Here is a 23259-nt window from a genome sequence, read left to right on the forward strand (position 1 = left end):
GTCGGGTGTGAAATAATTGTTACGTGACAGATAAAAATCTTAGTACTGACTAGGGGTTGAAGGCAAGACCTTTGGATCTGTTGTCTGGCACTTCATCAGTAAGCCAGACTTAAATGTGGAAAATGAATGTGAATGTTGTGCAGTATGGGACACTTCAGACATAATTCAGAAAGATCAACTTTATTTACATTTATACACCACAAGGTGTCTCACAAAAAGTGGATGACAATACACTGTGCAACTAAATAGTCTGCCTTCATGTTCAATTCACAAATGGTGCGCATGGAGCAAGACTATTGCTAAGCCTTTATATAAGATCAAATTTCTTCATTTTGCCAGCTGGTGATTTCATGAGATATGTATGGGAAGACATAGTGCGTAGCTCGATTTCCTGAAATGCAAATGGTTTTAACAGTAAATGCATAACACCTCTCTTGTTCTTTAGTAGTTTCTTCAGCCAAGGCACAATTCAAATATAGTAACCTGACATAATCTGCCACCCTACTTTTACATAAGCTGACTTACTTCTAATCTCTGACATCAAATGCATGTGCTCATTTTTTTACTAATCAGTCTCGTTACTAAGAGTCTCTTCAGCAAAGCAATTACTGTACATAACTTATGCTCGTACTACTGTGCGTAAACCTCCAGGATGGAGAAAATCGAAATATCTTAAATAAATATTTTTTAATAATTTACAGCATGTTACAAACATTTTAAGAAAATGTGCACTGTAACAAATATTGTAAATTTCAGTTCTTTTGTACAAAACAGCTTTTAAGACAGCACAGATAATGAGGTTCACAAGTTCTGAAGAATGTTTTGTCAAATACATTTACAGTCGAGTAAGTAACAACTTGTGACAATGCAATCATACAATTCATCCGCACAACACAGTGAAACGAAACAAACAATTAAAAGAAGTCACACAGTCCAATGCAATTCAACTCACATGGATGACGTGTCACATCAAATTCACAAACAACTCAAGTTCATGTGCTGCCAGAGTTCTTCACCTGCTGTAGTGAGAAACAGCAGACATGAGGATTGCAAAGCCACTATGGTTAATTTACACCAAATCACCAATGACGACAATTATTCAATAAGTTTCTTGGCTTTGAAAAATCTTCGTAGGTACAAAACCTGCCATGTCGCCAAACCCAAAAGACAGCACATACTGAAAATGCTGAAGTACAGGACTCTGCTATTTGTTGATTCTGCAAAAGAAAAGACGTGCTTCTTAATAATACCACCAAAACATAAAAAGCAAAATATTCAGACACTGACAACAGCAGAGCAAAGTAACAAAACTCTAAATCCAGTTACAATGTCTATGGCATACAGTAAACGTGACAGCATCCTATGTTGTTTGCTGTCCTGATCATATCAGGAAAATTTATTATTTTTTTTTTTCTTTCATACCCAATGTGCTTTCATTGTGCAAATTGCAAGAATTTACAGTGTAATTCTATTTGTAGGGAATTCTGTGGGTTCTGATGAAATAAATTAACTTATTGTTTTTTATTAACTGCTTTCTACAGGACAATCAAAACATTTCTTACTCATATTCTTCAAATAAAGTCACACTTCACAACAGGTTAAATAAGAGGAACTAAATTCTATACAGATGGGGGAAGGGAAGGAAGGGTAAGGGTGAGAGGAAGACAGAGTGATTTTGTGTGTGTGTGTGTGTGTGTGTGTGTGTGTGTGTGTGTGTGTGGGTGGGAGGGAGGGAGAGAGAGACGACATTGTTTAAGTGCCATAAACACACCCACTGTCATGCAAACACACTAATTACATATAATTTTAACACACATTTTAAGCATATATTGAAGAAAAAACAGTTTTATACATTGACATAATCAGCAACTTTCTGCTGAGCTAGATTCATAGGTTTATGGTCAAGTAGTTCAGTTGAATTTGTTTACTATTAAATGTACAAATTGTATAGTGGACTTACAAAAGACTGGTCATAGATTAATCACTGAAGTTACAGTACCAAATTCGGCAGCAATGCTTTTAAAGAATACTACTCCATCCTTTCTATGCAGAGTATCTTTTCATCCATGGGCACTACCAACTTTTTGTCTCTTTGATGTTGTTTTACACTTGCAATGAACAAAGGCAATAATACAGTACCGCACAATTCAATGTTAACTTACTGACCGACACTGTACCAGGATCTGTGTATGGCAATAGGTTGAATTTAAACCTAAAGATTGTCATCATTAGAGACCGGGTTACATGCATCATAAAAACTTTAAAATATGCATGAAATATGCTTAAAAATGCATGAAAAGTGCCGAAATATGCAAGATCAAATAATAGAAAAACATGGCAGTTATTGCATGCATTATATCTCAAAGTCGGACCTGTACATATCAATTATGAGGAAGAGTGCTGGACATGCAAAAGATCGGTACATTTAGAATGCTGATATAATTTTCTGAAGTTTAGGAAGAGGGACTTTCTGGGGTTATTTTTTAAAAATTTGCAAATCAGGGATGCACACCGTGTTTCAAGAATTGTTCCTTCTTTGCTATTGTTGTTGGTAACAAGCAGATGCGATGCAAGTGAGTTGCAGCTAAACAATTGATATGTAAAGCAGCAACTTCGAGATATATCACATGCAGAAGGGCATGCTCAAAAACTCTGTAATATTTTATTTAAAAAACAACATACAATCATGAATTTTTTTAACAGCATTAACTATTAATTTATACAATTAGACCAAAGCATTATTTACAATTTATTTTACATTTTTCTACTATTGTAAACAAACGACCAAGTACTGTCCCAAATGTTCAGTAGTGAGATTTTGTCTTTGATCACTCAAAACATTTTTGTAAGCACAAAATGACCATTCTACATCAACTGAGGTAACTGGGCAGTATTTGAATTCGGGTGTTATGTTGGCATTCATTGTTTCTGGTGAAAGTTCACCTGTCCCATTAATACAACTATCAATTTGGCACAAGGCTTCAAAGCCTGGGTTATTGTTTAAAATGTTTTCAAACTTTTCTTCAAGTTTTCTTGGGAATATTTCTGGCAATGGGGAGTTCACTAGAATAGTTTTATTCATTAACTGAATAGATTCATTCGATGCCAAACCCTGAGTTTCAAGCTTTTTAATACTTGCAGGTACATGGGAAAATGAGTGCTAATCACAGCAATGTCATTAAAAGCTTTCTTGCACTGGCAAACTGCCAAGGCCTCTGCACTATTGAAGTCATTTACTACCGCTCTGAAGGCCTTGAAATGTTCATTGTAAAACACAGCTTCGACCCAGGTACCCCGACGAGTTACCACTGGTTCGGAAGGTAACATTTGGTAGTTTTTCTTTGTAGGTTTTGATGCGGACAGGAGCCTTCAGAAACACTCTCTTTGTTGATGAAATCAGTTTGTTTACATTCACAAACGTGGAACATACTTCTTCAGCAAGGTGATGTACTCCATGAGCAAAGTACAGCACATGAATCAAATTGGGATAAAATACTCAAAGGGATTTTCCTGCTGTGATCATATACAGAGGTGCAACTGAAATAAACACGAACACCCTATTATCTGCAGATGATTCTGGAAATATTTTTCTAATGCCCTCATTCACAAATCTGGCGATCGCAGAATGATTTACTTTTTCAAGTTCTTTGCAGGCCGCTGAATAGGAAGAAGGCTCATCTTTTAAAGCACCAACAAATACATTTGCAATGTAACAGCCACAAGTGTGTGAAGTTTCATCAACTGAAATCCAGATAATGCTGTCCTTGAGTTCATTGCGTATTTCTTTCAGAACATTTATGTAAACTGTCGGTATGTAATTTTTATGCAATGTTGATTCATCTGGTATATTTTTATTTAAGCAACATTTGCACAGGAAGCCTTTGAGGACAGGGTTCGTAAGTTTGTGAAGAGGAATATTGCTTGCAAATGAATACTTCACATAGATCCGTGTTAAACTGACTTTTTTTTGGTTACCTTTGGACAAATCCCTGCTACTGCAAATTGCTGTTGTCAGAAGTTGTTTTCTTAGGCCTTTCTTCTGCATTCCTGCGATATGAAGACTTGTCTTGACATTCTGGTCTATTAGAAACTTCACAATGTAAAACAGTTCAGTCAACATTCCCACATGGTCAGCTATCCACGAAACGACATTCTTTTTCGGGTGGCATGGCGCACAACACATTACACACTACACGTCGTAAATACGTTCAACTGTGTACAAGTAAATAGAAAGCTAAACTGAAACAATGGACGTGTGACTCAAAGCTTGTGTAGTTTAACTTAATTGTTGCCGATGTGTATGGTATCACAGCTGAGTGTATTAACCAGGGGCATGGGTGCAGAAGCACTGACTGTCTGGCTGTTCCTGTTCCTCTTCTGTAATGTTTTCGCTGGGCAGTGGCCTCTCGGTTAGTGACTGCACGCAGTTCTAGGTTGTGGTAAATCTGTGAGATCAAAACTAGATCGAACTAGAGACCGCCCACCTAAATTTTTAAAATATTGTAAACAGAGCGAAAATATGCTTAGTCACAAGTTTTTAGTTAAAATATGCAATAACTGGTGAAAAGCAGCCAAATATGCAAATGCATGTAATCCAGTGTCTATTCATCATCAACTGTTGCCATTATTACTTCCGAAATATCCAATACTGTACAGTTACTGTAGTTTCTATAAACAGGACAGATGAATTTCAGATCCAGATTAATGAGGGCCAGATAAATGAAGTTCCACTGTACATTCTTATCTCCTGTGTCATGTAGGCACTGAACTTTCCACATATCAAGTTACCTAAGAGTGTACCTTTGTACTTTTGATAAACTGCAAACAACTTAAATGGCATGAGAATAAGGATCAAGATGACTATATTTTGTGATGCTCTTACAGAAATCACTTATCCCAAATGACCATACAGGAGGATGGATTTACAGATTTGGCAAAAAATTGTAAACAACATTTTAATTACAAAACATGTCAATCGAATCTGATAGGCTCAATATATCTGATCTACTAAAACTAATTTTTTTGTATTCCTTGGAAAAGAAATTTGTCTACATTTCTGCACTGACAGCATGATAACCTCTTCATGTAACAAAATTATCCACCCCCATGGCCCGCCAAGCAATGTGTCTTTTTAATCAGGAAACAGAATTAGGCAAAAATTTTGAAACAACAAGAGTATGCAGCTATTTTAAAGACCTTCTCAGGCACATGTGAGCAAGTGTAGAAAACTTTTGGTAAGATGGATGAAGCAGAAGAATCTAAAAACGTTGAACATCGTGTTAATCTCATGTATTGAGAGATTTCTTGCTGCTTGTCAGCTGTAGCAAGCAGATAACATCGTGTTTCGGACATCTAAGTCTAGGAATGCTGGGATACCATGAAAGTAATGATTGGTGAAATGTTGACAGTGTGGAATCACCTTATTCATAGAACACGTTACACACATCAATTGGTGCTGTCTGATGGCTGACATTGTTAATAAGTGAAAATTGGTCAATATCATTAGTCACTGTCATTAAGCCCGTATTACACAATGCGCCTAACCCGTAGACCTATGCTCCAGAACCCCTAGCTTGCATACCTGTAACTACAGGCCGGTTCACGTAGACCTATTCCACCATCCACGCGGGATATACCTGGCACGCATGTGCAGTAGACAGTGATGATGCACAAAACGCGAACAGAACTGTCTGATCTATTGTAAAGTCGTTCATTCTACCGCACGAAACACAAGGGGACTGTGTGACATATTGAAACGTCATCCGTTCAAATTATTTATGTGACTCAAGGTTCCTATTTCATAAGAAAATGTTTATTATTATTGTTTATTAAGTAATCTTTATTCTCTTATGTAGGTTACTACTGTTCTGAATTACAAACTCAACAGTTAGTTTTATATTATGACACTTTCTTACACATGTGTATGTATTTATACAATATTTTGCACACAGAGGACCACTTGTTTTTGAAGCTATTGTCGTGGTAGTGACAATCTTTGGATTAGGGCAGGGCGATGACGAAAACAAAAAGCCAGATGATGTTGAGTTTGATCCTGGCTGTAAAGAAGGGACAAAGGCAGGGTATTATATTCATTGCAGATGAAAGAACTGAGGCTCTAAGATCCGCATGAATTTCGGAGCTTCGTGAGGATGGATGTGGCCTGTTTGGAGAAGCTGTTGTCTGTGATAGAAGATGGAATTAGCAAGTGTGACACAGTCATGACAGAGGCTGTCTCACATTCTCAAAAGTATGAATTAAATCATATGATTATACCAGCCTATATCATGAATAAACTACCGGTAAATGCTCTGTTAAGTTGCAGGCTGGATGTAACATTACGTTTCATGGCAACTGGGTAATCTTAAAGAGTCTGGCTTTTAGGCACAGCCCGCCATTTCAAAAGTAGTTGTGGATACATGCACTGCAATTTGCAACACTTTAAAGGACCAATACTTAAAGGTGTACTTGTGTTATTTTCCCAAATTTGGACTACAGATATGTGCCACTCAGAGTTTTGAAGTCTTTGTCTGTTTCACTGGGCCAAACTGCAAGGACTTTCTCCCTTTCACTGCCAGTTTCTCTTTTCTGGCATGCTGAAATCAAGGAAGAGATGCAATCAAATCAAACCTGAACTTTCGTGAACTAAGGCATTACGATACAAATCAAAAATCACCGTATAACGTTATATACATATTACTCAGAAATAAACGATTCCGACTACGTTATTATGATACAGTGGGTCATACACACACCTTTCCTCGCTGTATGCTTGATTTAAGACGCTTAACACCTCTTTGCTCTACTTGATTTCTAGAATACGAAACTATCAAAAGATTCTTTCCTGCATTTATGAAACCTTCTTACTGAAGAACAAAATGTGGAAGATCCCAACCAGAAAAATCTCCAACATGAAAATCTGTAATTAGCCACTACCCTCCTAACAATAACCACACAACAAGCAGAAAGCACTATGGTACACCCTTCTGCACATAAATGAGCTATCGCTGCCTACTGCGCAAGTGGGGATTGATGGCAGTTTAGAACACTCTATTTTGGCACGTGGACAATGTGTCTGCTAATTTTCGTAGTTTCAACATATCTACCACCAGATGGCTGTCGCGCTAGACCAGTACTGTTCACGGCAGATAGTTGTGTAATACCCGCTTTACATTTCTATCTATTTAGCTCTTCATCGGCCACCTCATCGAGAGTCATTTAGACTACGCTTTTAGTACTGGCCTGGTGCAAAGCCATGTTTGGAAGTAAATCTTTGCACTTTTGCTTCAATTCATTACATAAAAGGTCCTTTAATATTAGTCATAAATACAAAGCTCCATTTCACCTGCAGCCAAATAATGATACAAAAAAGAAATTTCAGTTTTTTCCAGAGTTGATTCTCAAATATCCTCTCTTGCACACTTACAATCACATCACACATTCTGGTTTTTCATTGATGTAATTTCATTCAGGATATTATGTTACCATTCATATTACATGACTGTCATTTCAACACTCTCACTGCAACTGTCTTCCATCACAATATCACGAATTGTATCAACAACTGTTCAAATAATAATTAAAAAAAAAAAAAAAAAAAAAAAAAAACCACTCTATGAGGTTTCCAGTGTATGTTAAAAACCAATACAGCAGTCCAATGAGAACTGTAACAACATACAATCACTACACAATAAACATGTTAATTTTATCTACACAAAATTAGCTAACATATGTGAACCACCAATGATAGCTACCGAAAACTTGTTTCAGCTGAAAAGTCGTATTGCAAAAAACATATCATCAGTTGGAAAGTTACCATTAAATTAATAAATTAAGCAGAATTATAAGTCCACCCTCACACATCTTTAGTTTAGCTAGTTAATTTGCTCTTTATTACGACAATGATTTTTTTTTTTTTAAATAATCAGCACAGTGGATGAGTTACAATATGAAAATGCTCAGGAGTATCATATAGAAGAATTATGATACAGCACGCTAATTTGTCAGCGCGCAAGGGCAATGGAGCACTTCCACGTGTATGTTTTTGCACAAATTAAAGCACAGCGGCTTTTCTACCAATCAATTATTTCTCCAATCATAATATATGTAATTGAAAAGCGCTTTCAACAGTAATTTAAATTTTGGGCAGATTTTTATTTACTGGACTTCACACTTACCTTTATAAAAATGTGTACAATATCACAAGCATGCAACACATTTATTGCTTAGGAACTGATCAATATTTCTAAGCCCTGACATATTTATGACAGCAAAAATCTGTCATACCAGCCCAGATCACGTAAGAGACGTGATCTGGGTTGTAATTCTTCACGCTTTCCCGGCAATCTGTTGACATCTTCGCCATTCAGGAATCCAGCCGGATGTTCACATCATTCTCGCATGATATTTCAACAGCGTGCCTCGCTGTCTTCTTCAGGTGCTACCTGAGACTGGTCCTTGGGTCGATAGAGTCCAGTATTTATGCCTGGAAGGAATTGGGCGTTCCCTAATCGGACCGCGCCGAGTCGAGTGTTCTGTCTGTGGTCGGCGCCCGCCAGACTCTGCTTCAATGGACCCCTCCAGTCGTGAATGTTCCGACTGCCGTCTGTGGCTGTTTTAGCCATCCTCAACGGTTGTGGTCGTCATCTGAGGTGTGTCAGACCCGATCTGAGATGTTGGGTACTCTGTATCATGACTGTTACTATGATTTCCACTTCTGTTTCATGCTGGGCACTCCGTAACCAGTTCGCATCGCGTCGTATGTTCCGTCTGCGGTCCGCGCCCTCTCTGGTCGCCGGTGTTCAGAGCACCATCCGCGCCCGGCCTGGCCATCTTCTGAAGTTGAGTTCATGATCGGGGGTGTGTCAAACCTTGTCTCGCAGCTGTTCTCTCGGTCTCCACTTCTATTTCTTGTAGAATCCCGGAGGGTCCTGCGTTGAGTTTCCACAAGCTCAAGCGCTGGATTCCAGGCAGTGCTGATTTGGTATCCCAAGTCACAGTTGATTAGACTGTCTGTGACCTTAATCTCAATGGCTTCTTTAATGACACTGTCCCAAAATCTTGAGGTCTGTGTCCAATCTTGGTGTCATTGTAATCCATTGAATGACCAAGTTCCAGATAATACTCTGCTTTGGCTGATTTAGTTGCCTGTCTGAGTCTGGTACGTCTCTGGTGTTCTTTACACCTGATGTCCATAGTCTGGTGGTCTGGCCAATGTATGACATCCCACACTGGCATGATATGTTGTGAATACCAGCGACATACACCAGAGACATACCAGACTCAGACAGGCAACTAAATCAGCCATAGCAGAGCATTGTCTGGAACTTGGTCATTCAATGGATTACAATGACACCAAGATTGTGACATAGACCTCAAGATTTTGGGACAGTGTCATTAAAGAAGCCATTGAGATTAAGGTCACAAACAATCTAATCAACCGTGACGCAGGATACCAAATCAGCACTGCCTGGAATCCAGCGCTTGAGCTTGTGGAAACTCAATGCAGGACACTCCGGGATTCTACAAGAAATACAAGTGGAGACCAAGAGAACAGCCGTGAGACAAGGTGTCGGACATTAGAGACCATGTTTGACACACCCCAGATCATGAACTCGACTTCAGAAGACGGCCAGACCAGGCGCGGATGGCGGTTGGAACACCGGCGATCAGAAAGGGCCAATGTAGCTGCGTCTGGCGAGCGTGGACCGCAGACGGAACGTACGACGTGGCGTGGACTGATTATGGAGTGCCCAGCACGAAACAGAAGTGGAAATCATAGTAACAGTCGTGATACAGAGTACCCAACATCACAGATCGGGTCTGACACACCTCACCTCAGACGACGACCACAGCCGTTGAGGACAGCCGAAACGGCCGTGGACGGCAGTCGGAACATTAGCGAGTGGAGGGGTCCATTGAAGCAGAGTCTGGCGGGCGCCGACTACAGACGGAACACTCGATTTGGCGCGGACCGATTGGGAAATGCCCAGCTCCTTCCAGGCATAAATACTGGACTCTATCGACCCAAGGACCAGTCTCAGGTAGCACCTGAAGAAGACAGCAAAGCACGGTATTGAAATATCATGCGAGAATGACGTGAACATCTGCCACAAGGCGTTCTAGGAAAAGTGGGAATCTATTTAGTGCTAACCAAGAAAAATAAAGTCACTTTATGTACTTGCAAATAATGTGTGTCCCACAATAGTGGGTGATTTAAGTTGTCACCTACTAAAAGACATCATCTGTTAAATTTGTTTTAATAACCTCTGCAGCTACAAATTACCTTTAAACATAATTATTCCCAAATAAGTAATAATTCACTGTAGAATGAAACACACAAATACAAGGTGTACAACTTTGCTTCCGGCATTTGCCGATAGGTAGCAACAACGGTAAGCAGCGGCCAAAAGAAACAGATTGCAGATGTCATGCAGTTAGCTTGGATTTTTTAATTCAGAAAAAAGGAACTTTGGTCCTGTGTGAGCTGACACCAAGAGATGTTGAATGGCGTTTGTGTGTTTGTGGATAGTTGCTTCAGAGGCAAAAATAGAAGGGATTTCTGCATTGTGACCGGGGACGAAAAATGGGTTCATTACCATAACCGTAAATGCTTAATATCATGGGGATATCCCGGCCATGCTTCCACGTCGATGGCCAAACTGAATATTCACAGCTCCAACATCATGCTCTGCATTTGGTGGGACCAGCACACCGTTGTGTACTATGAGCTGTTAAAACCAAGTGAAACAATTACAGGTGCTCATTATTGAATGCAATTAATGTGTTTGAGCAGATCATTAAAATACAAACAGCGGCAATACAGCGAGAGGCATGATAAAGTTATTTTGCAGCATTACAATGCTCGACCTCATGTTGCAAAAAGAGGTCAAAATGTACTTAGAAACGTTAAAATGGGAAGTCCTACCCCACCCATGGTATTCTCCATGCATTGCTCCCTCTGACTATAACCTGTTTATATCAATGGCGCATGGCCTGGCTGACCAACACTTCCGATCTCATGAGGATGTCTCAAAGTGGATCGATTTGTGAATTGCTTCAAAAGATGAACAATTTTTTTGACGCTGGATTCGTACGCTGCCCAAAAGACGGGAGAAAGTAGTGGCCAGTGATGGAAAATACTTTGAATGATATATGTGTAACCAATTTGTTTCATTAAAGCCTCAAATGTTGGGGAAAAAACGGCGGAAGCAAAGTTGTACACCTTGTAAAAAGAAAAAGAATTTGAGAGTGACCTTCAAGCCAGGACTGAAAAATACTTTCCAAATCAAAAATGCTTTAAATTATATTGATCCATACCATTTGTATCTCTCATTTCTTCTTCCCGCTTCCTCATAAGAGAGAAGTCTTTAACAATAGCATCAGATAAATCTTCAAGGCGCTTTAATTCTACCTCTAGAGGTTTGAGTTTAGCTGCTTCTCCAATCTGAAATGAAAGTTAAGGGTTTGCTAAAATACTTGCAAAAGTATAGAAATCCTGTAAATAACATTTGCCATACATGTTCTCTAGCCAGTTAAATAGTCCTCATACATAATGTATGAAATTGTGACACCTACGAAAGGAATGTATATTCATTTCAATGGCACAGGCTCAAGACCAACAAAGTGATTTACATACATTACATATAAATGGGTTACCAAATAAGCAGCAACCAGTCGCAAGGTCATGTTTTCTTTATTTACTTTTCAAATCTATTTCAACTGATTAACAGCCATCATCAGTGCTACAAATACAAGAATAAAAATAAATAACAGTGACCAAATGAATCAATGTACATAAAGCAACGTAAAACCAATTAAATGTATATAGGTGCATTAAACCATTTAAAATGCACATACAAATGTACCTTTCAACGAATATGTGCCCTGAGTAGTAACACTGTCTTAAGCAGAGGTCAAACATAAAGTGATACATCAAGAATTGACTACGACAACGAGAAATCATAAAGGGGCACTGCAAAGCAAAAACGCCCTCTATGTGAAAAGATACAGCTACAATAAAAAAAGAGAAGAAGAAGAAATGACATACAAAGTGAGGTAAAATATAATGATAAAATACTGAAATATTTACAAAAAATGGATATATTGACAAATATTTTGTCAACCACATAGTACAGTTATAAACACCAAAAAGCGATTGTACAAATTAGTAAAAAAGGAACGAACATATTCAGGAGGATTGGATTTTTTTCCGGCAGATGGAGCCACATTGCAAAAAAATAAATAAATAATTAAAAAATAAATATCCGATCTTCTTGAATATCATTAACTGTACGCTAGATGGATGCGAAAACTTGTTTTACGTTTTGGCATTATGATTAACTTTTGCTCTTTGATAATATGATAAATAATTTTAAAATTTTTTAAAAAGTATTTTAAAATTTTTTCTATAGTGTGCTTCTCACCTATGTTTGTTCCTTTTTTACAAATTTGTACAATCGTTTTTTGGCGTATATAACTGTACTATGTGGTTGACAAAATCTTTGTCAATATATCCATTTTTTGTAAACATTTCAGTATTTTATCATTATATTTTACCTCACTTTGTATGTCAGTTCTTCTTATCATTTTTATTTTATTTTAGCTGTATCTTTTCGCATAGAGGGCGGGTTTGCTTTGCAGTGCCCCCTTATGATTTCTCGTTTTCATAGTCAATTCTCGATGTATCACTTTATGTTTGACCTCTGCTTAAGACAGTGTTATTAGTCAGGGCACATATTCGTTGCAAGGTAAATTTGTATGTGCATTTTAAATGGTTTAATGCATCTATATACATTTAACTGGTTTTACATTGCTTTATGTACATTTATTCATTTGGTCACTGTTATTAATTATCTTTATACTTGTATTTGTAGCACCAATGATGGCTGTTAATCAGCTAAAATCGATTTGCAAAAGTAAATAAAGAAAACATGATTTTGCGACTGGTTGCTGCTTATTTCGTATTTTTATGGTTTACAGTCGCTGCACAACTTGTGAACCACATGGAGCCCACCATTCATATAAATGGGTCATTCTTAGTGCTAGAAATGATTATCCTATGGAAAATACAGTGGGATATTAATTTATTATTACTACTATTAATTTATAAGTACTGTTTACCACACTTTTGTTTATATTTCTGACATTTCATACCCACTACCTTTTACATTTTTTTAATATCTTCCCATCAAATTTCATCCTTGAGTTAGTATCTTTTTGTAGCCATTATATACTTTTCACCCATGTCTGATTACTTTAATCACTGGTTACACCTTTGGAAGTAATCTGATCTGTATAGCTTTCACCTCTGAAAGCTTAACTTTTATTTACTTTCTTATGTTATGCATGTCTTAAAATTGCAAAACTGCACTCCAACATCTTACTTCTGAAGGTTGCATTATTATTATTATTATTATTATTATTATTATTATTATTAAACGGCCTCCCAGAGTATCAAATTCCCAGTTCACAAGTGCATACTATCATTCACCTCATCTAGTTTATCCTTTATCAATCCAGTTTCCCCATACCTTTAACTCAATTTTTTTTCTCGTCACACACTCTTGATGCTATCTGCATCTTATTTACCAACTACATACTACAATGTTCTGCAGGTCATACCATTTAAGAGATGTTTAATGTTCTACACCTCTGTGCACAACAATGCCTGGCAGAAGTTGAGCCAAATAATATGAATGCACTGGACTAAACATATTAATAGAAATTGTAACTTATCTTCTTCCCCAGCAATACTGTGCATTTCAACTTTCCTTTTACTGTTACAGCCGTGGAAGTGTGGACAGTCACCAGCACATCTGCTATTTGGTGTGTCATATCTATATGTATATAACACACCAAATAAAAAGACTGGTACTGGAACTGCATACTTAAAACTTCCACAGTTGTACTGCTATTGCCAATCTCTGGTAAACTACATAATTGCAGAGACTCCAGTGGAACAAGAAGCACAAAATCTTGTTTATAAACCAGTGGAAACATGTAATGTGGCCCGATCAGTGCAGTGTTACAATGCTTTTTACCATCTTTATACATGATAGCAGCCTATCATCCCAATGGTCTTGCAACTATGGTGAATAGTAGATGGGCTGTAATAGTTTGAGGGACATACCATTATGAGTGTGCCACAATAAAAATGCCACCATTCAAAAGTATGATTATGTCCAAGGTCGGTATGGTGAATGCAAGGGCTAAGTAACATGTTTTCCCTGTTTAGAGTATCTAACACATTCGATCAATAAGTACACCAGAGGGGAAGTGATTTGCAACAGAGCCACATGCAAACAGACAAGTATTTTATTTGTTGGGAAGTAAAACACGACTGACAGGTATTGCGAAGCAGAGTCAGCTGGGGGCGGTATACCAACGGCTGATGCTCCAGTACTCTAGTGGAAGGATGAAAACCTTTCTGCACTTGCCACCACACAAGTGTTTGACTACGTGCCTTAAGCCCAAAACAGACATAGTCTGGAGCATATAAGTACTCTGCCATTCATTCATGTACTAAAATATTTTCATCTCTGTATCACAGCCTGCACCACGAGTCTGCGACACCCGAAGTGATGTCCTGGAATTCTGTACAGGGTCCACTGTTCGATCACAGAACAGGACAGCCTGTCCTGAGTCACAAAAGGCAACCGCCGCCAGAGCAGAGCCGCACACTCTGGAGGCAAGTCACGGCCACCCCCTGCAGAATTGTCAGCTGCACTGCCATGCTGTCATTATGGTTGCAGCTGGAGACAACACTGACAGTGGCATTTGAGTGACGCAACGTTTGGCCCCACTCTTTGTGCCGTCAGCAATGCCGGACATCTATTGTTTTGCATGAGGCAACTACACACCTCCACCAAGCTTTTCCTGATGTACGCCAAGGGCCAGAATCAAGAAGTTAATTAAACAAATATACTGCTGCCCTGATGTCTCATTTCACTCTCAAAAGGTCACCTAATAAGTGTCAGATCACTGACATTGCCTTCTTAAAGCAACTTCTGAACCTGCAGTCTACGGTACACTGAGTCCCACAAATTTTAACTGTATTTTGGTCATGGAGAAACAATCTGATGGTCGTGCCTTTTATAAAGTAGATTTTACTGCGAGTAGAGAAGCAGCAGATTTATCTGGTTTTAGTGGTAATGGAAGTCACGACTGGTTAGTGACTGTTAGATGGGCTCAGTGTAATCTTGAGGGCCACTCAGTATCACGTACAGAATCAGTTCCAGTAAAATTGTATACACGAAATCGTTAGAGGCATATGGCTAGGCAATGTCTGAAGTTGAGGTGGCTCACGATTAGACAAAATAATTATGTTAATGCATTTTGTTTTCTTGTCCTATGAATGTTAGCTCTCAAAACGAGTGTTATCAATGACAAAGCTTCAACAGAAGGGAAGAGACGCAAGGCGTGTGAGAACTGAAAGCAGTACACATATTGTTAGGAAAGGTAGCATGATTAACAGCGGATAACACAGAACTGCGCAGGTTGGTAGAATTGCGATTGTCACAATAGGGTGTAGATTTATGCTCCTTTTTCTGGTAAGGCAATCGAGGGCGTGCAGGGCTTTGTGGGGGAACTTGGAAATCTGGCTGAGATGGAAGGTTGGTCTGATAAGGAATTCTTGAGTGTTGCAAAATTGAGACTGACATGGGGAGCTAAAACTTATGTAGAGTATATAGAAGCTCTTAAGGAAGCCATGGCATCCAAAGGATTTAAACAACCGTTAATTCAGAGATATACAAAACACAATAGTGCCAGACACCACAGGGAACAATTGGGGGGGGGGGGGGGTAATAACTAAGAAGAACCCAGAACTGTGAAACAATTTGTGGATAGGACAAGGAAAATTAATGGATGTACCTATGAATTAGGACAGGATGCTGCAATCACTGAAATTATTTTGCAAGGAGCTGAGCAGAGGGTGCTTAATAATTAAAAAAGGATTGCATGTGGAAATGGAAAGATGTGTACAGACAGTGGGTCAGATGGATTTGCGTACAGCAGTGCAGTTAGCTATAAAGAGAGATATCGATCTGTCGACTGGAAGGCAGGGTAGACGGACAGTATTTGCAGCTGGTATAAAATGTTTCAGGTGTGGATGAACGGGGCATTTAAGGAGGCACTGTCACCAGCCTCAGGGTGATGTGAATAAAGAGGAAGTAATAGTTTTACAAGAACAGGACCAGGGAAGAATAAAGTGTTAAACACAGACGGGAATCCCAAGTCCATGTACGATCATTTCCAGTAATAGTGGATGCTATGAAACTGTGTGATAAGAGGAATGGTAGGAAAAAAGGATTGCAGGATGTTATTGGACACAGGGGTGCATGTGTCAGTTGCCAGTAGTGATCTGGTGAAATATAAGCAATGGGAACCACCACAATCAAGACTGTGTGGAATGGAGGATAAAGGTATCACATCATTAGGATTGGTGGACACAGACTATTGCCTGGATGTGGTCCAATTTAAACAATGTGTAGAAACTGTGCAACATGTGAGTGATGTGATTCCAGGATTGGAGTTCTTATCTCATCATTGTGTCATAATCTATCTTCAGCAACATAGGGTGGACTTAGACAGGATAATGTTTCAGTTAGTGATGTTGTGAGGGGAGTGTCATGATAGACAAACCAAACTGCGAACGATCACACTAAGACTATTTGCACAACTGTGTTCCTCTGTTCCTAAGGGTACTGGGAAATCACTTTCAATCAGTGTTGAGTCTAGCTTGCCGATGGGAATTTTGTGTGTGGTGGAACCGTTCTAAGTGAATGAAGTATCTGACCAGGTGGGTTGCTTAGTTCAAAAGAGATACTGGATGAGTTCAAGAAATAAAGGGTGAAAACAAGGTACCTGTTCTTATAACTAACTTTAGTGCTGAGGACACACGATTAACAATGGGGTTATTAATCACTAGTATGGTTATCCTGGAGGCAGAAGAATCGGACACGAGGGATTTCAGACATGGACAATTGCCAGACACCACTGAAAGAAAAAGTGGAGCACCTAGAGGGAAGCAATAGGGAACGGATGGAAAAATTACTTTTGGAATTTAAGAATTTATTTTTACCAAAATGGCCATTACGAGCTACACATATTACACAGCACCGCATACCAACAGGAAATGAATCACCAGTTTACTGCAAACTATACAGAACACCTAGATACTTGTAGCCAATTTTGGAGGATTTTTTCAATTAACGGATGAAAGATGGAATAATTGAAGAAAGCTGGAATAGTCATCATGCCAAACATGGAAAACAAAAATACAGATTTTGCTATGATTACAGGCATCTAACTTCGAAAACCATAACGGACGCTTACCTTCTGCCAAACATCACAGTAACCTTTGATAATTAGAGCAACGCAAATTTTTTCAACAATGGGTTTGAAGAGTGGTTATCACCAGATAGCAGTTGCACTGCTGGATTGATACAAAACAGCATTTTTGGCACCCTGGGGACACTACCAACTCAGAAGAATGCCATTCAAATTAAAAAATGCACCTGCAACATTCCTAAAAAATGCACCTGCAACATTCCAGAGATTGTTGTACAGAGTAATCAAAGATTTAAAACCATGGCAATGCTTAATGTATCTTGATGATATAATTGTCTATCGGAGTGATATGGAGCAGCACATTCCTAAGGCTAAAAGCAGCGAAAGTAATACCGAGTGCAGAATAGTGTAATTTTGTGATGAAAGAGTAGCATACCTAGGTCGTATCATAAGTAAAGATGGGTTTAAGACAGGCCCAAGATTAATTAGAGCTGTGTGTGAATTTGCTGTACCAGAATTGCAGTCTTTCTTGGGAGTTGCAAACTATTACCGCCAGTTTGTAAAAGGATTTGCGGATATTGCCAGACAGTTGACACAGTTGTTAAAAAAGGGTACTAAATTTATGTTGTCAGAAGAGTGAAGCACGCTTTTGAGGATCTAAAAGAAACTAAAATTGAGTCTAATACAGTATTTCCCAATTTGAATAGGTAATTTGTTTTATCATGTGATGCATCAAACCCTGCACTCAGCTGTGTGTTGCCACAAGAGGTAGAAGGTGTAGAACATCCGGTAACTTACACGTCAAGACAACTAAATTCTGCAGAACGAAATTATTGCACAACAGAGAAAGAGATGTTAAGCCTTATTTATGGAATCACATATTTAAAATGTTATCTATACGGTAAAAGGTTTAAAGTACTAACAGATCATGTGACATTAAAATGGTTGTTGAGGCTAAAGAATCCTTCTAGTAGGTTGATGCAATGGGCAGTAAGAGTAAGTGAATTTGATTTCAAAGTTGCGCATAAACCTCGGAAGAAACACAGAAATGAGGAGGGCTTAAGTAAGAAAATTAGCAGTATTATGAATTGGGGGTAGTGAGCATAAGGAATGGCAAACTACACAAGAGCAGATGACGAACATAAGCAGTATTTTAAGCAGTCATAGTTTTGTATGCAGGATAGGTTGCTATGCAGCAAAACCAAGTTGGGACCACTGGTAATGGTACCAGCGAAGCTAAGGTATAGAGCGCTACAAGAAGCTCATAATCACATACTAGTGGGTCATGGAGGTTGCAGATATACCAACAGAAGCATAGCAGAAAGGTACTGATGGTGAAATAGACAGATGGCTGTAAATCAATATGTGCTGAATTGCATCCAGTGTGCACAGAGAGCAGATTTGTGTCAAGCAAATGTAACATCACAGAGATTCCCTGAAGCATTAGCAGCATTCGAATTTCCGGGGTTTGATGCTTTAGATCCATTCAATAAAACACCTGCAGGGAATAGATACCTACTCACAATCATTTTTCAAGATAACGTATGAATAGTTGCGATACCAAACCAGCAGGTAGCAACAGTCACTGTTGCACGTGTGAATAATTGCAAACTGAAGTTCGGAGTGCCTGAAACAATAATAGCAGACCATGGATCGAACTTCATGTCAGATCTTTCAAGGAATAACATAAATTACTGAATGCGGAGTAGTTAAGGACGAGTCCTCTCCATCTACAAGTCAAGGGAAGAACTGAAGGAGTGCAGAGGACAATTCGAAAGATGCTTAGATACCACACTGACGCACATCACACCAACTGGGATGTCTAAAGTACATCGTCTCTGTCTACAACTCAAAACAGCATATGAGGATTATCACCATATAAAGTAGTATACTGTCGTAAAATGCCATCACCATTTGACATATTGGAAACAAATAATGGGAAGACTGGAGAGTCTGTTAAGGAATTTGCCAGTGTAATAAGGAAATTTAGAGTACAGTAGAGAGGGAAAATACATGACCGCTGAAGAAACAGGAAGAAGCAGTGGGCTGTATGGCACTAACGCCACAGTAATAATTTGATCAATGAGTGATGCTATTAACTTCATATGCGCTGAAGGAAAAACAAAGAACTTTTCTGCAAAGTATAAGGGGCCAGAAAATATCAAGATTCATTTGCCAACAAGAATGACAATCATGCATGTAGGATGGCTGAAATCTTTTCAAGGGAGTCTGGAAGTTATTTTGCAGGTAGGAGATGCGGACCGCAAACAGAGAGTGAAAAGAAAGATATTGGAAGAAACAAGTGGTTGTGAATGAATAAGTGATGAGGAACCTGTGTGGAGAAGGCCTGGGAGATAGTCATTTAATTTTTTTGTGCGGTTAGATATAGATTTAGTGTAATTAATATAAGCAGCTGTGGAGCAGCAATGAATTTAACGATGTGGAAAGTAATAGGTTTTCCTGCCTGCACATGAGATGCACAGAAGGGGAAATGCTGTGGTTCATTGAGAGACAACTGATCTTTGTCAGGGTGGAAGTGTTATCAAACCAGCATCTGGAAGGGGGAGTGCTGTTTGCCAAGCATGAAGACTTAGTGATCACCAGTCATCACTGGGTGATACAGTTGATATTCAATACATGGGAGATTGGTCACAAAACGAGAAGATTGTAAGAAGCACAAGGCAAATTCTGCAAGGGAACAGAAAGGCACAGTGTCAGGGTGTGTAATAGTGTACAATGTGCGTACGAGAAATTAAGGAGCAAGATGACCCTGGTACTGGGGATTATTCCACATATGCGAAGAAAGCGGGGTTGGATGGCCGCTGGAGGTTGGCTTATGAAAACCATATTTGGCACTACTGATGAGGAAGACATTCGAAGGATGAACGACACTGCAGAAGAGTTTAAGCACTGGGAAAAAGGGAACAAAACAGTGAATGAATGGCACACTAAACAGATTGCAACTTTAGAGAGGTACACATTGCATAACACAACGACTACTACGACAACTGACTGGTGAAGTAATGCGGTATGCCAGAGCTACAGAAGAGGCATTTAATCAGAGTATCAGGGAACTACAAGTCTTAGATAAGGAAGGAGTAATGACAAAATGTTTGCAGTCCATAAAGATAATGTTTGGGAAGCACGAGGGAAAGTAACGGAACTACAAGAGGCTATGCAGCAGGCTATAAGAGGTCAGCTAGGAGTGGACTTCTTGTCAGCAGATCAATATTAAGAACGTCTATGGATAGTACAGAAGGAACTATTGCCAGAGTTGGGGTTGGTTTTACAACCAGAGCACAAAAACTTGCCTTTTTATTTCGAGGTACTCACAGCATCAATGAGAACTGATGGAGTGAAAAGTGGGGGATATTGAAAGCAATAATTGTTATTAATTATAAAAGACAAGGGAAAATATGTAAAAAGTTACAAAAATGCTACCAAGGGGAAATCACAATGTTTGAATATGACAAGGAGAGGGACAGGATCTCTGTACAGTAAAATTGCTAATGGGACAAAAGGAGATAAGAGAACACAATAAAGAAGTGATCAAGCTGGAACTGTACTTTCAGCAGGCTGAGGCACATTGGCTGTACTCTACCTTTGACGAGATGATAGTAGCAGCTACTTTTTTGAGCAAGGGAAGCTTATGTCAGCACAAAGGCTAGAATTAAATTTGAGTGGTTTGTTACTTAACAGAACAGCTTGCGAGATAACCGGGCCTACTTTCAATCTGCCAGCTGCAATTTCAGGGATAATTCACCTGAATATTTTGCAGCCTTCTTTGTATTGGCCAGAGAAGCCCATAGATGTGCTTTGTGCCACAATTTAACCAGCTTAAACTCTAGTTGGTTGGTTTAAGAAAAAGTGGAGGTGGGGGGGGGGGGGCGGAGGAGAGGGAAGGGATCAAACTGCTTGGTCATTGGTCTCTTGGTCCTACAAAACAAGGCCACAAGGGAAAGAATGAAACAAACAAGACTTACCACACCAAACCTGGAGGAAAGAAAAACCACAAGAACTACAGAAGGGTAGCCAACACTACTATGGACAAAATGAGATAAGATGACCACAGAGGAAGCAAGAAAAAATAGAAGGGATTAAAACAATAGAGCAGAGAACTGCGGCTGGCTGGTCAAAAGAACAAAAACGGATAAGCCAGCCACTCTGCAACACAATAAAACCTCCAACCTAAAAGCATTAGGGTAGAGAACACAGATTGACAAAGGACATGCACTAAAACTTACATGGAACAATGAACACCCCCCTCCCCCATGTATAAAATGTAAAACTAAATCAGTCGATGAGGCATTGTCACCTAAAACATTGGGAACGAGTCTGGTAACTGAAAAGTAGGACATTGCAACAGAATGTAGGCCACCATCAACTGGCCGTTGTACCTACACTGGAGTGGAGGAGATAGCCATGGGTCAGCCATGCATCACCAATGTTAAGCTGGCAGAGGACCACAGTCCTTGCAAGAGGCCCGTATGGAGGACTTCCGCACATTTGTAGTCTCCGTTATGGCACGCAGTTGATTGGGCATATCTAGATTATGACATTCCATATCCCAAATCCCAAAAAAATTGTGGCATAATACCGAACGCAAGTCAGTTTCAGTGACGCTGATCTCCACAAATGGTTTCTGAGTAGCCTATTTGGCCCCACCATTTCATGGGATTCCGACACATCCCAGGGGCGAAACAAACACCACTGAACATCCGGTCTGTTCCAGGGAAAAGATGGACTCCTGGATGGTCACTACTGAAGGATGGCAAGGGTACATGGGCCAACAGCTTGTAAGCTGCTCAAGGAGTCACTACAGACAAAGGACACCAGCGCATAAACTGATATGCTCAAGAGAATGGGATATGGCCACCAGCTCTGCAGTGAAAACATTGCAACCATCCAGCAAGTAGTGCTGTTCAATTGTCCTGCTTGAGCATAACCGAAGCCAATGTGACCACCAACCACCAGTGTCTTAAGTGTAGACTATGACAAAGCCCTGAGATGCTTCAAGAATCAAGAGGAAATGACAGCGGAGAGCCTCAGGAGGGACTGAGTCCTTAGGGCCATGCAAAAGTTTCAGCTGAAGCTGACGCTGCGGCCTACGGATACACCATGGAGGTGTACGTGTATGGTCCCGAGGGGAGGTGGTAAAGGAAAGGACTCTAGTTCACAGAGAAGAGATCGGATGCAAACAGCGATGGTAATTTGGATGCTCAGGAGAGCTACGAATGTGTGTGACGTAATCAGCGAGCAGTTGGCGTCTGATCTGCAATGGATGGACCCCACCTCCACCAGTAGGCTGATCATGGAACTCATCCTAAAAGCTACCATCGCTAGCTGAACTCCGGTGGTGCACTGGGCCTAGTAACCACAATGCAGAGGGCGCCACTGAACCATAAACCAAATTCCCGTAGTCAAGGTGGGACTGAACAAGAGCTTTGTAGAGTTGCAGGAGAGTAGAGTGATATGCACTCCAATTGGTATTGCTCAGGCAGCAGAGGGCATTCAGGAGCTGCCAGCACTTCTGCTTAATCTGACAAGTCCTAAGAAATGATGTCTCCACTATAGGGAGTGGCACCCGTCTGCAGCTCAATGTCTCCTCTATATGGTGAATAACAATCTATCATTTGCATAGTATTTTTGTTATTCTGTTTATTTTATTGCAATAATATGAGCCAGAGTAAGCATACAGTTAACAGCAAATTAACAATACATAATTATTAAAGGAGCTACCAACGGCTTGACTTTTTCCACATACTTAGAATGGTGGACCTTGCAGCAGTGTGTCAATAAGTAAATAAAGAAGTTAAATGTTCGCAATTATGAACTTCACACACAGATGAGTTTTGCAATTTCTGCAAGTACATGGAAACAAATTCCACACTGCAAAATGTGTACTGATAATGTCACAGAAGAAGCAAGTCACTTAGTCAACTGATGTACTACATATGTAATTTTTGCATG

At 39.5% G+C, this 23259-nt stretch overlaps 1 protein-coding gene across 1 annotated transcript in view; it reads right to left on the reverse strand.

Annotated features, from left to right (window-relative positions):
- Positions 1 to 668: 668 nt before the first annotated feature.
- LOC126175084 (transmembrane emp24 domain-containing protein bai) overlaps positions 669 to 23259 on the reverse strand; it is a 42124-nt gene continuing 19533 nt past the window's right edge. The window contains exons 4-5 of the mRNA XM_049921625.1: positions 11317 to 11443; positions 669 to 1217 (exon numbers count right to left, since the gene is read on the reverse strand). Of these exons, the coding sequence (XP_049777582.1) occupies positions 1096 to 1217; positions 11317 to 11443 (249 nt within the window). The 3' untranslated portion in view covers positions 669 to 1095. The remainder of the gene's footprint in view (positions 1218 to 11316; positions 11444 to 23259) is intronic.

This window comes from Schistocerca cancellata, chromosome 1, assembly GCF_023864275.1.
Source record: "Schistocerca cancellata isolate TAMUIC-IGC-003103 chromosome 1, iqSchCanc2.1, whole genome shotgun sequence".
NCBI lineage: Eukaryota > Metazoa > Arthropoda > Insecta > Orthoptera > Acrididae > Schistocerca > Schistocerca cancellata.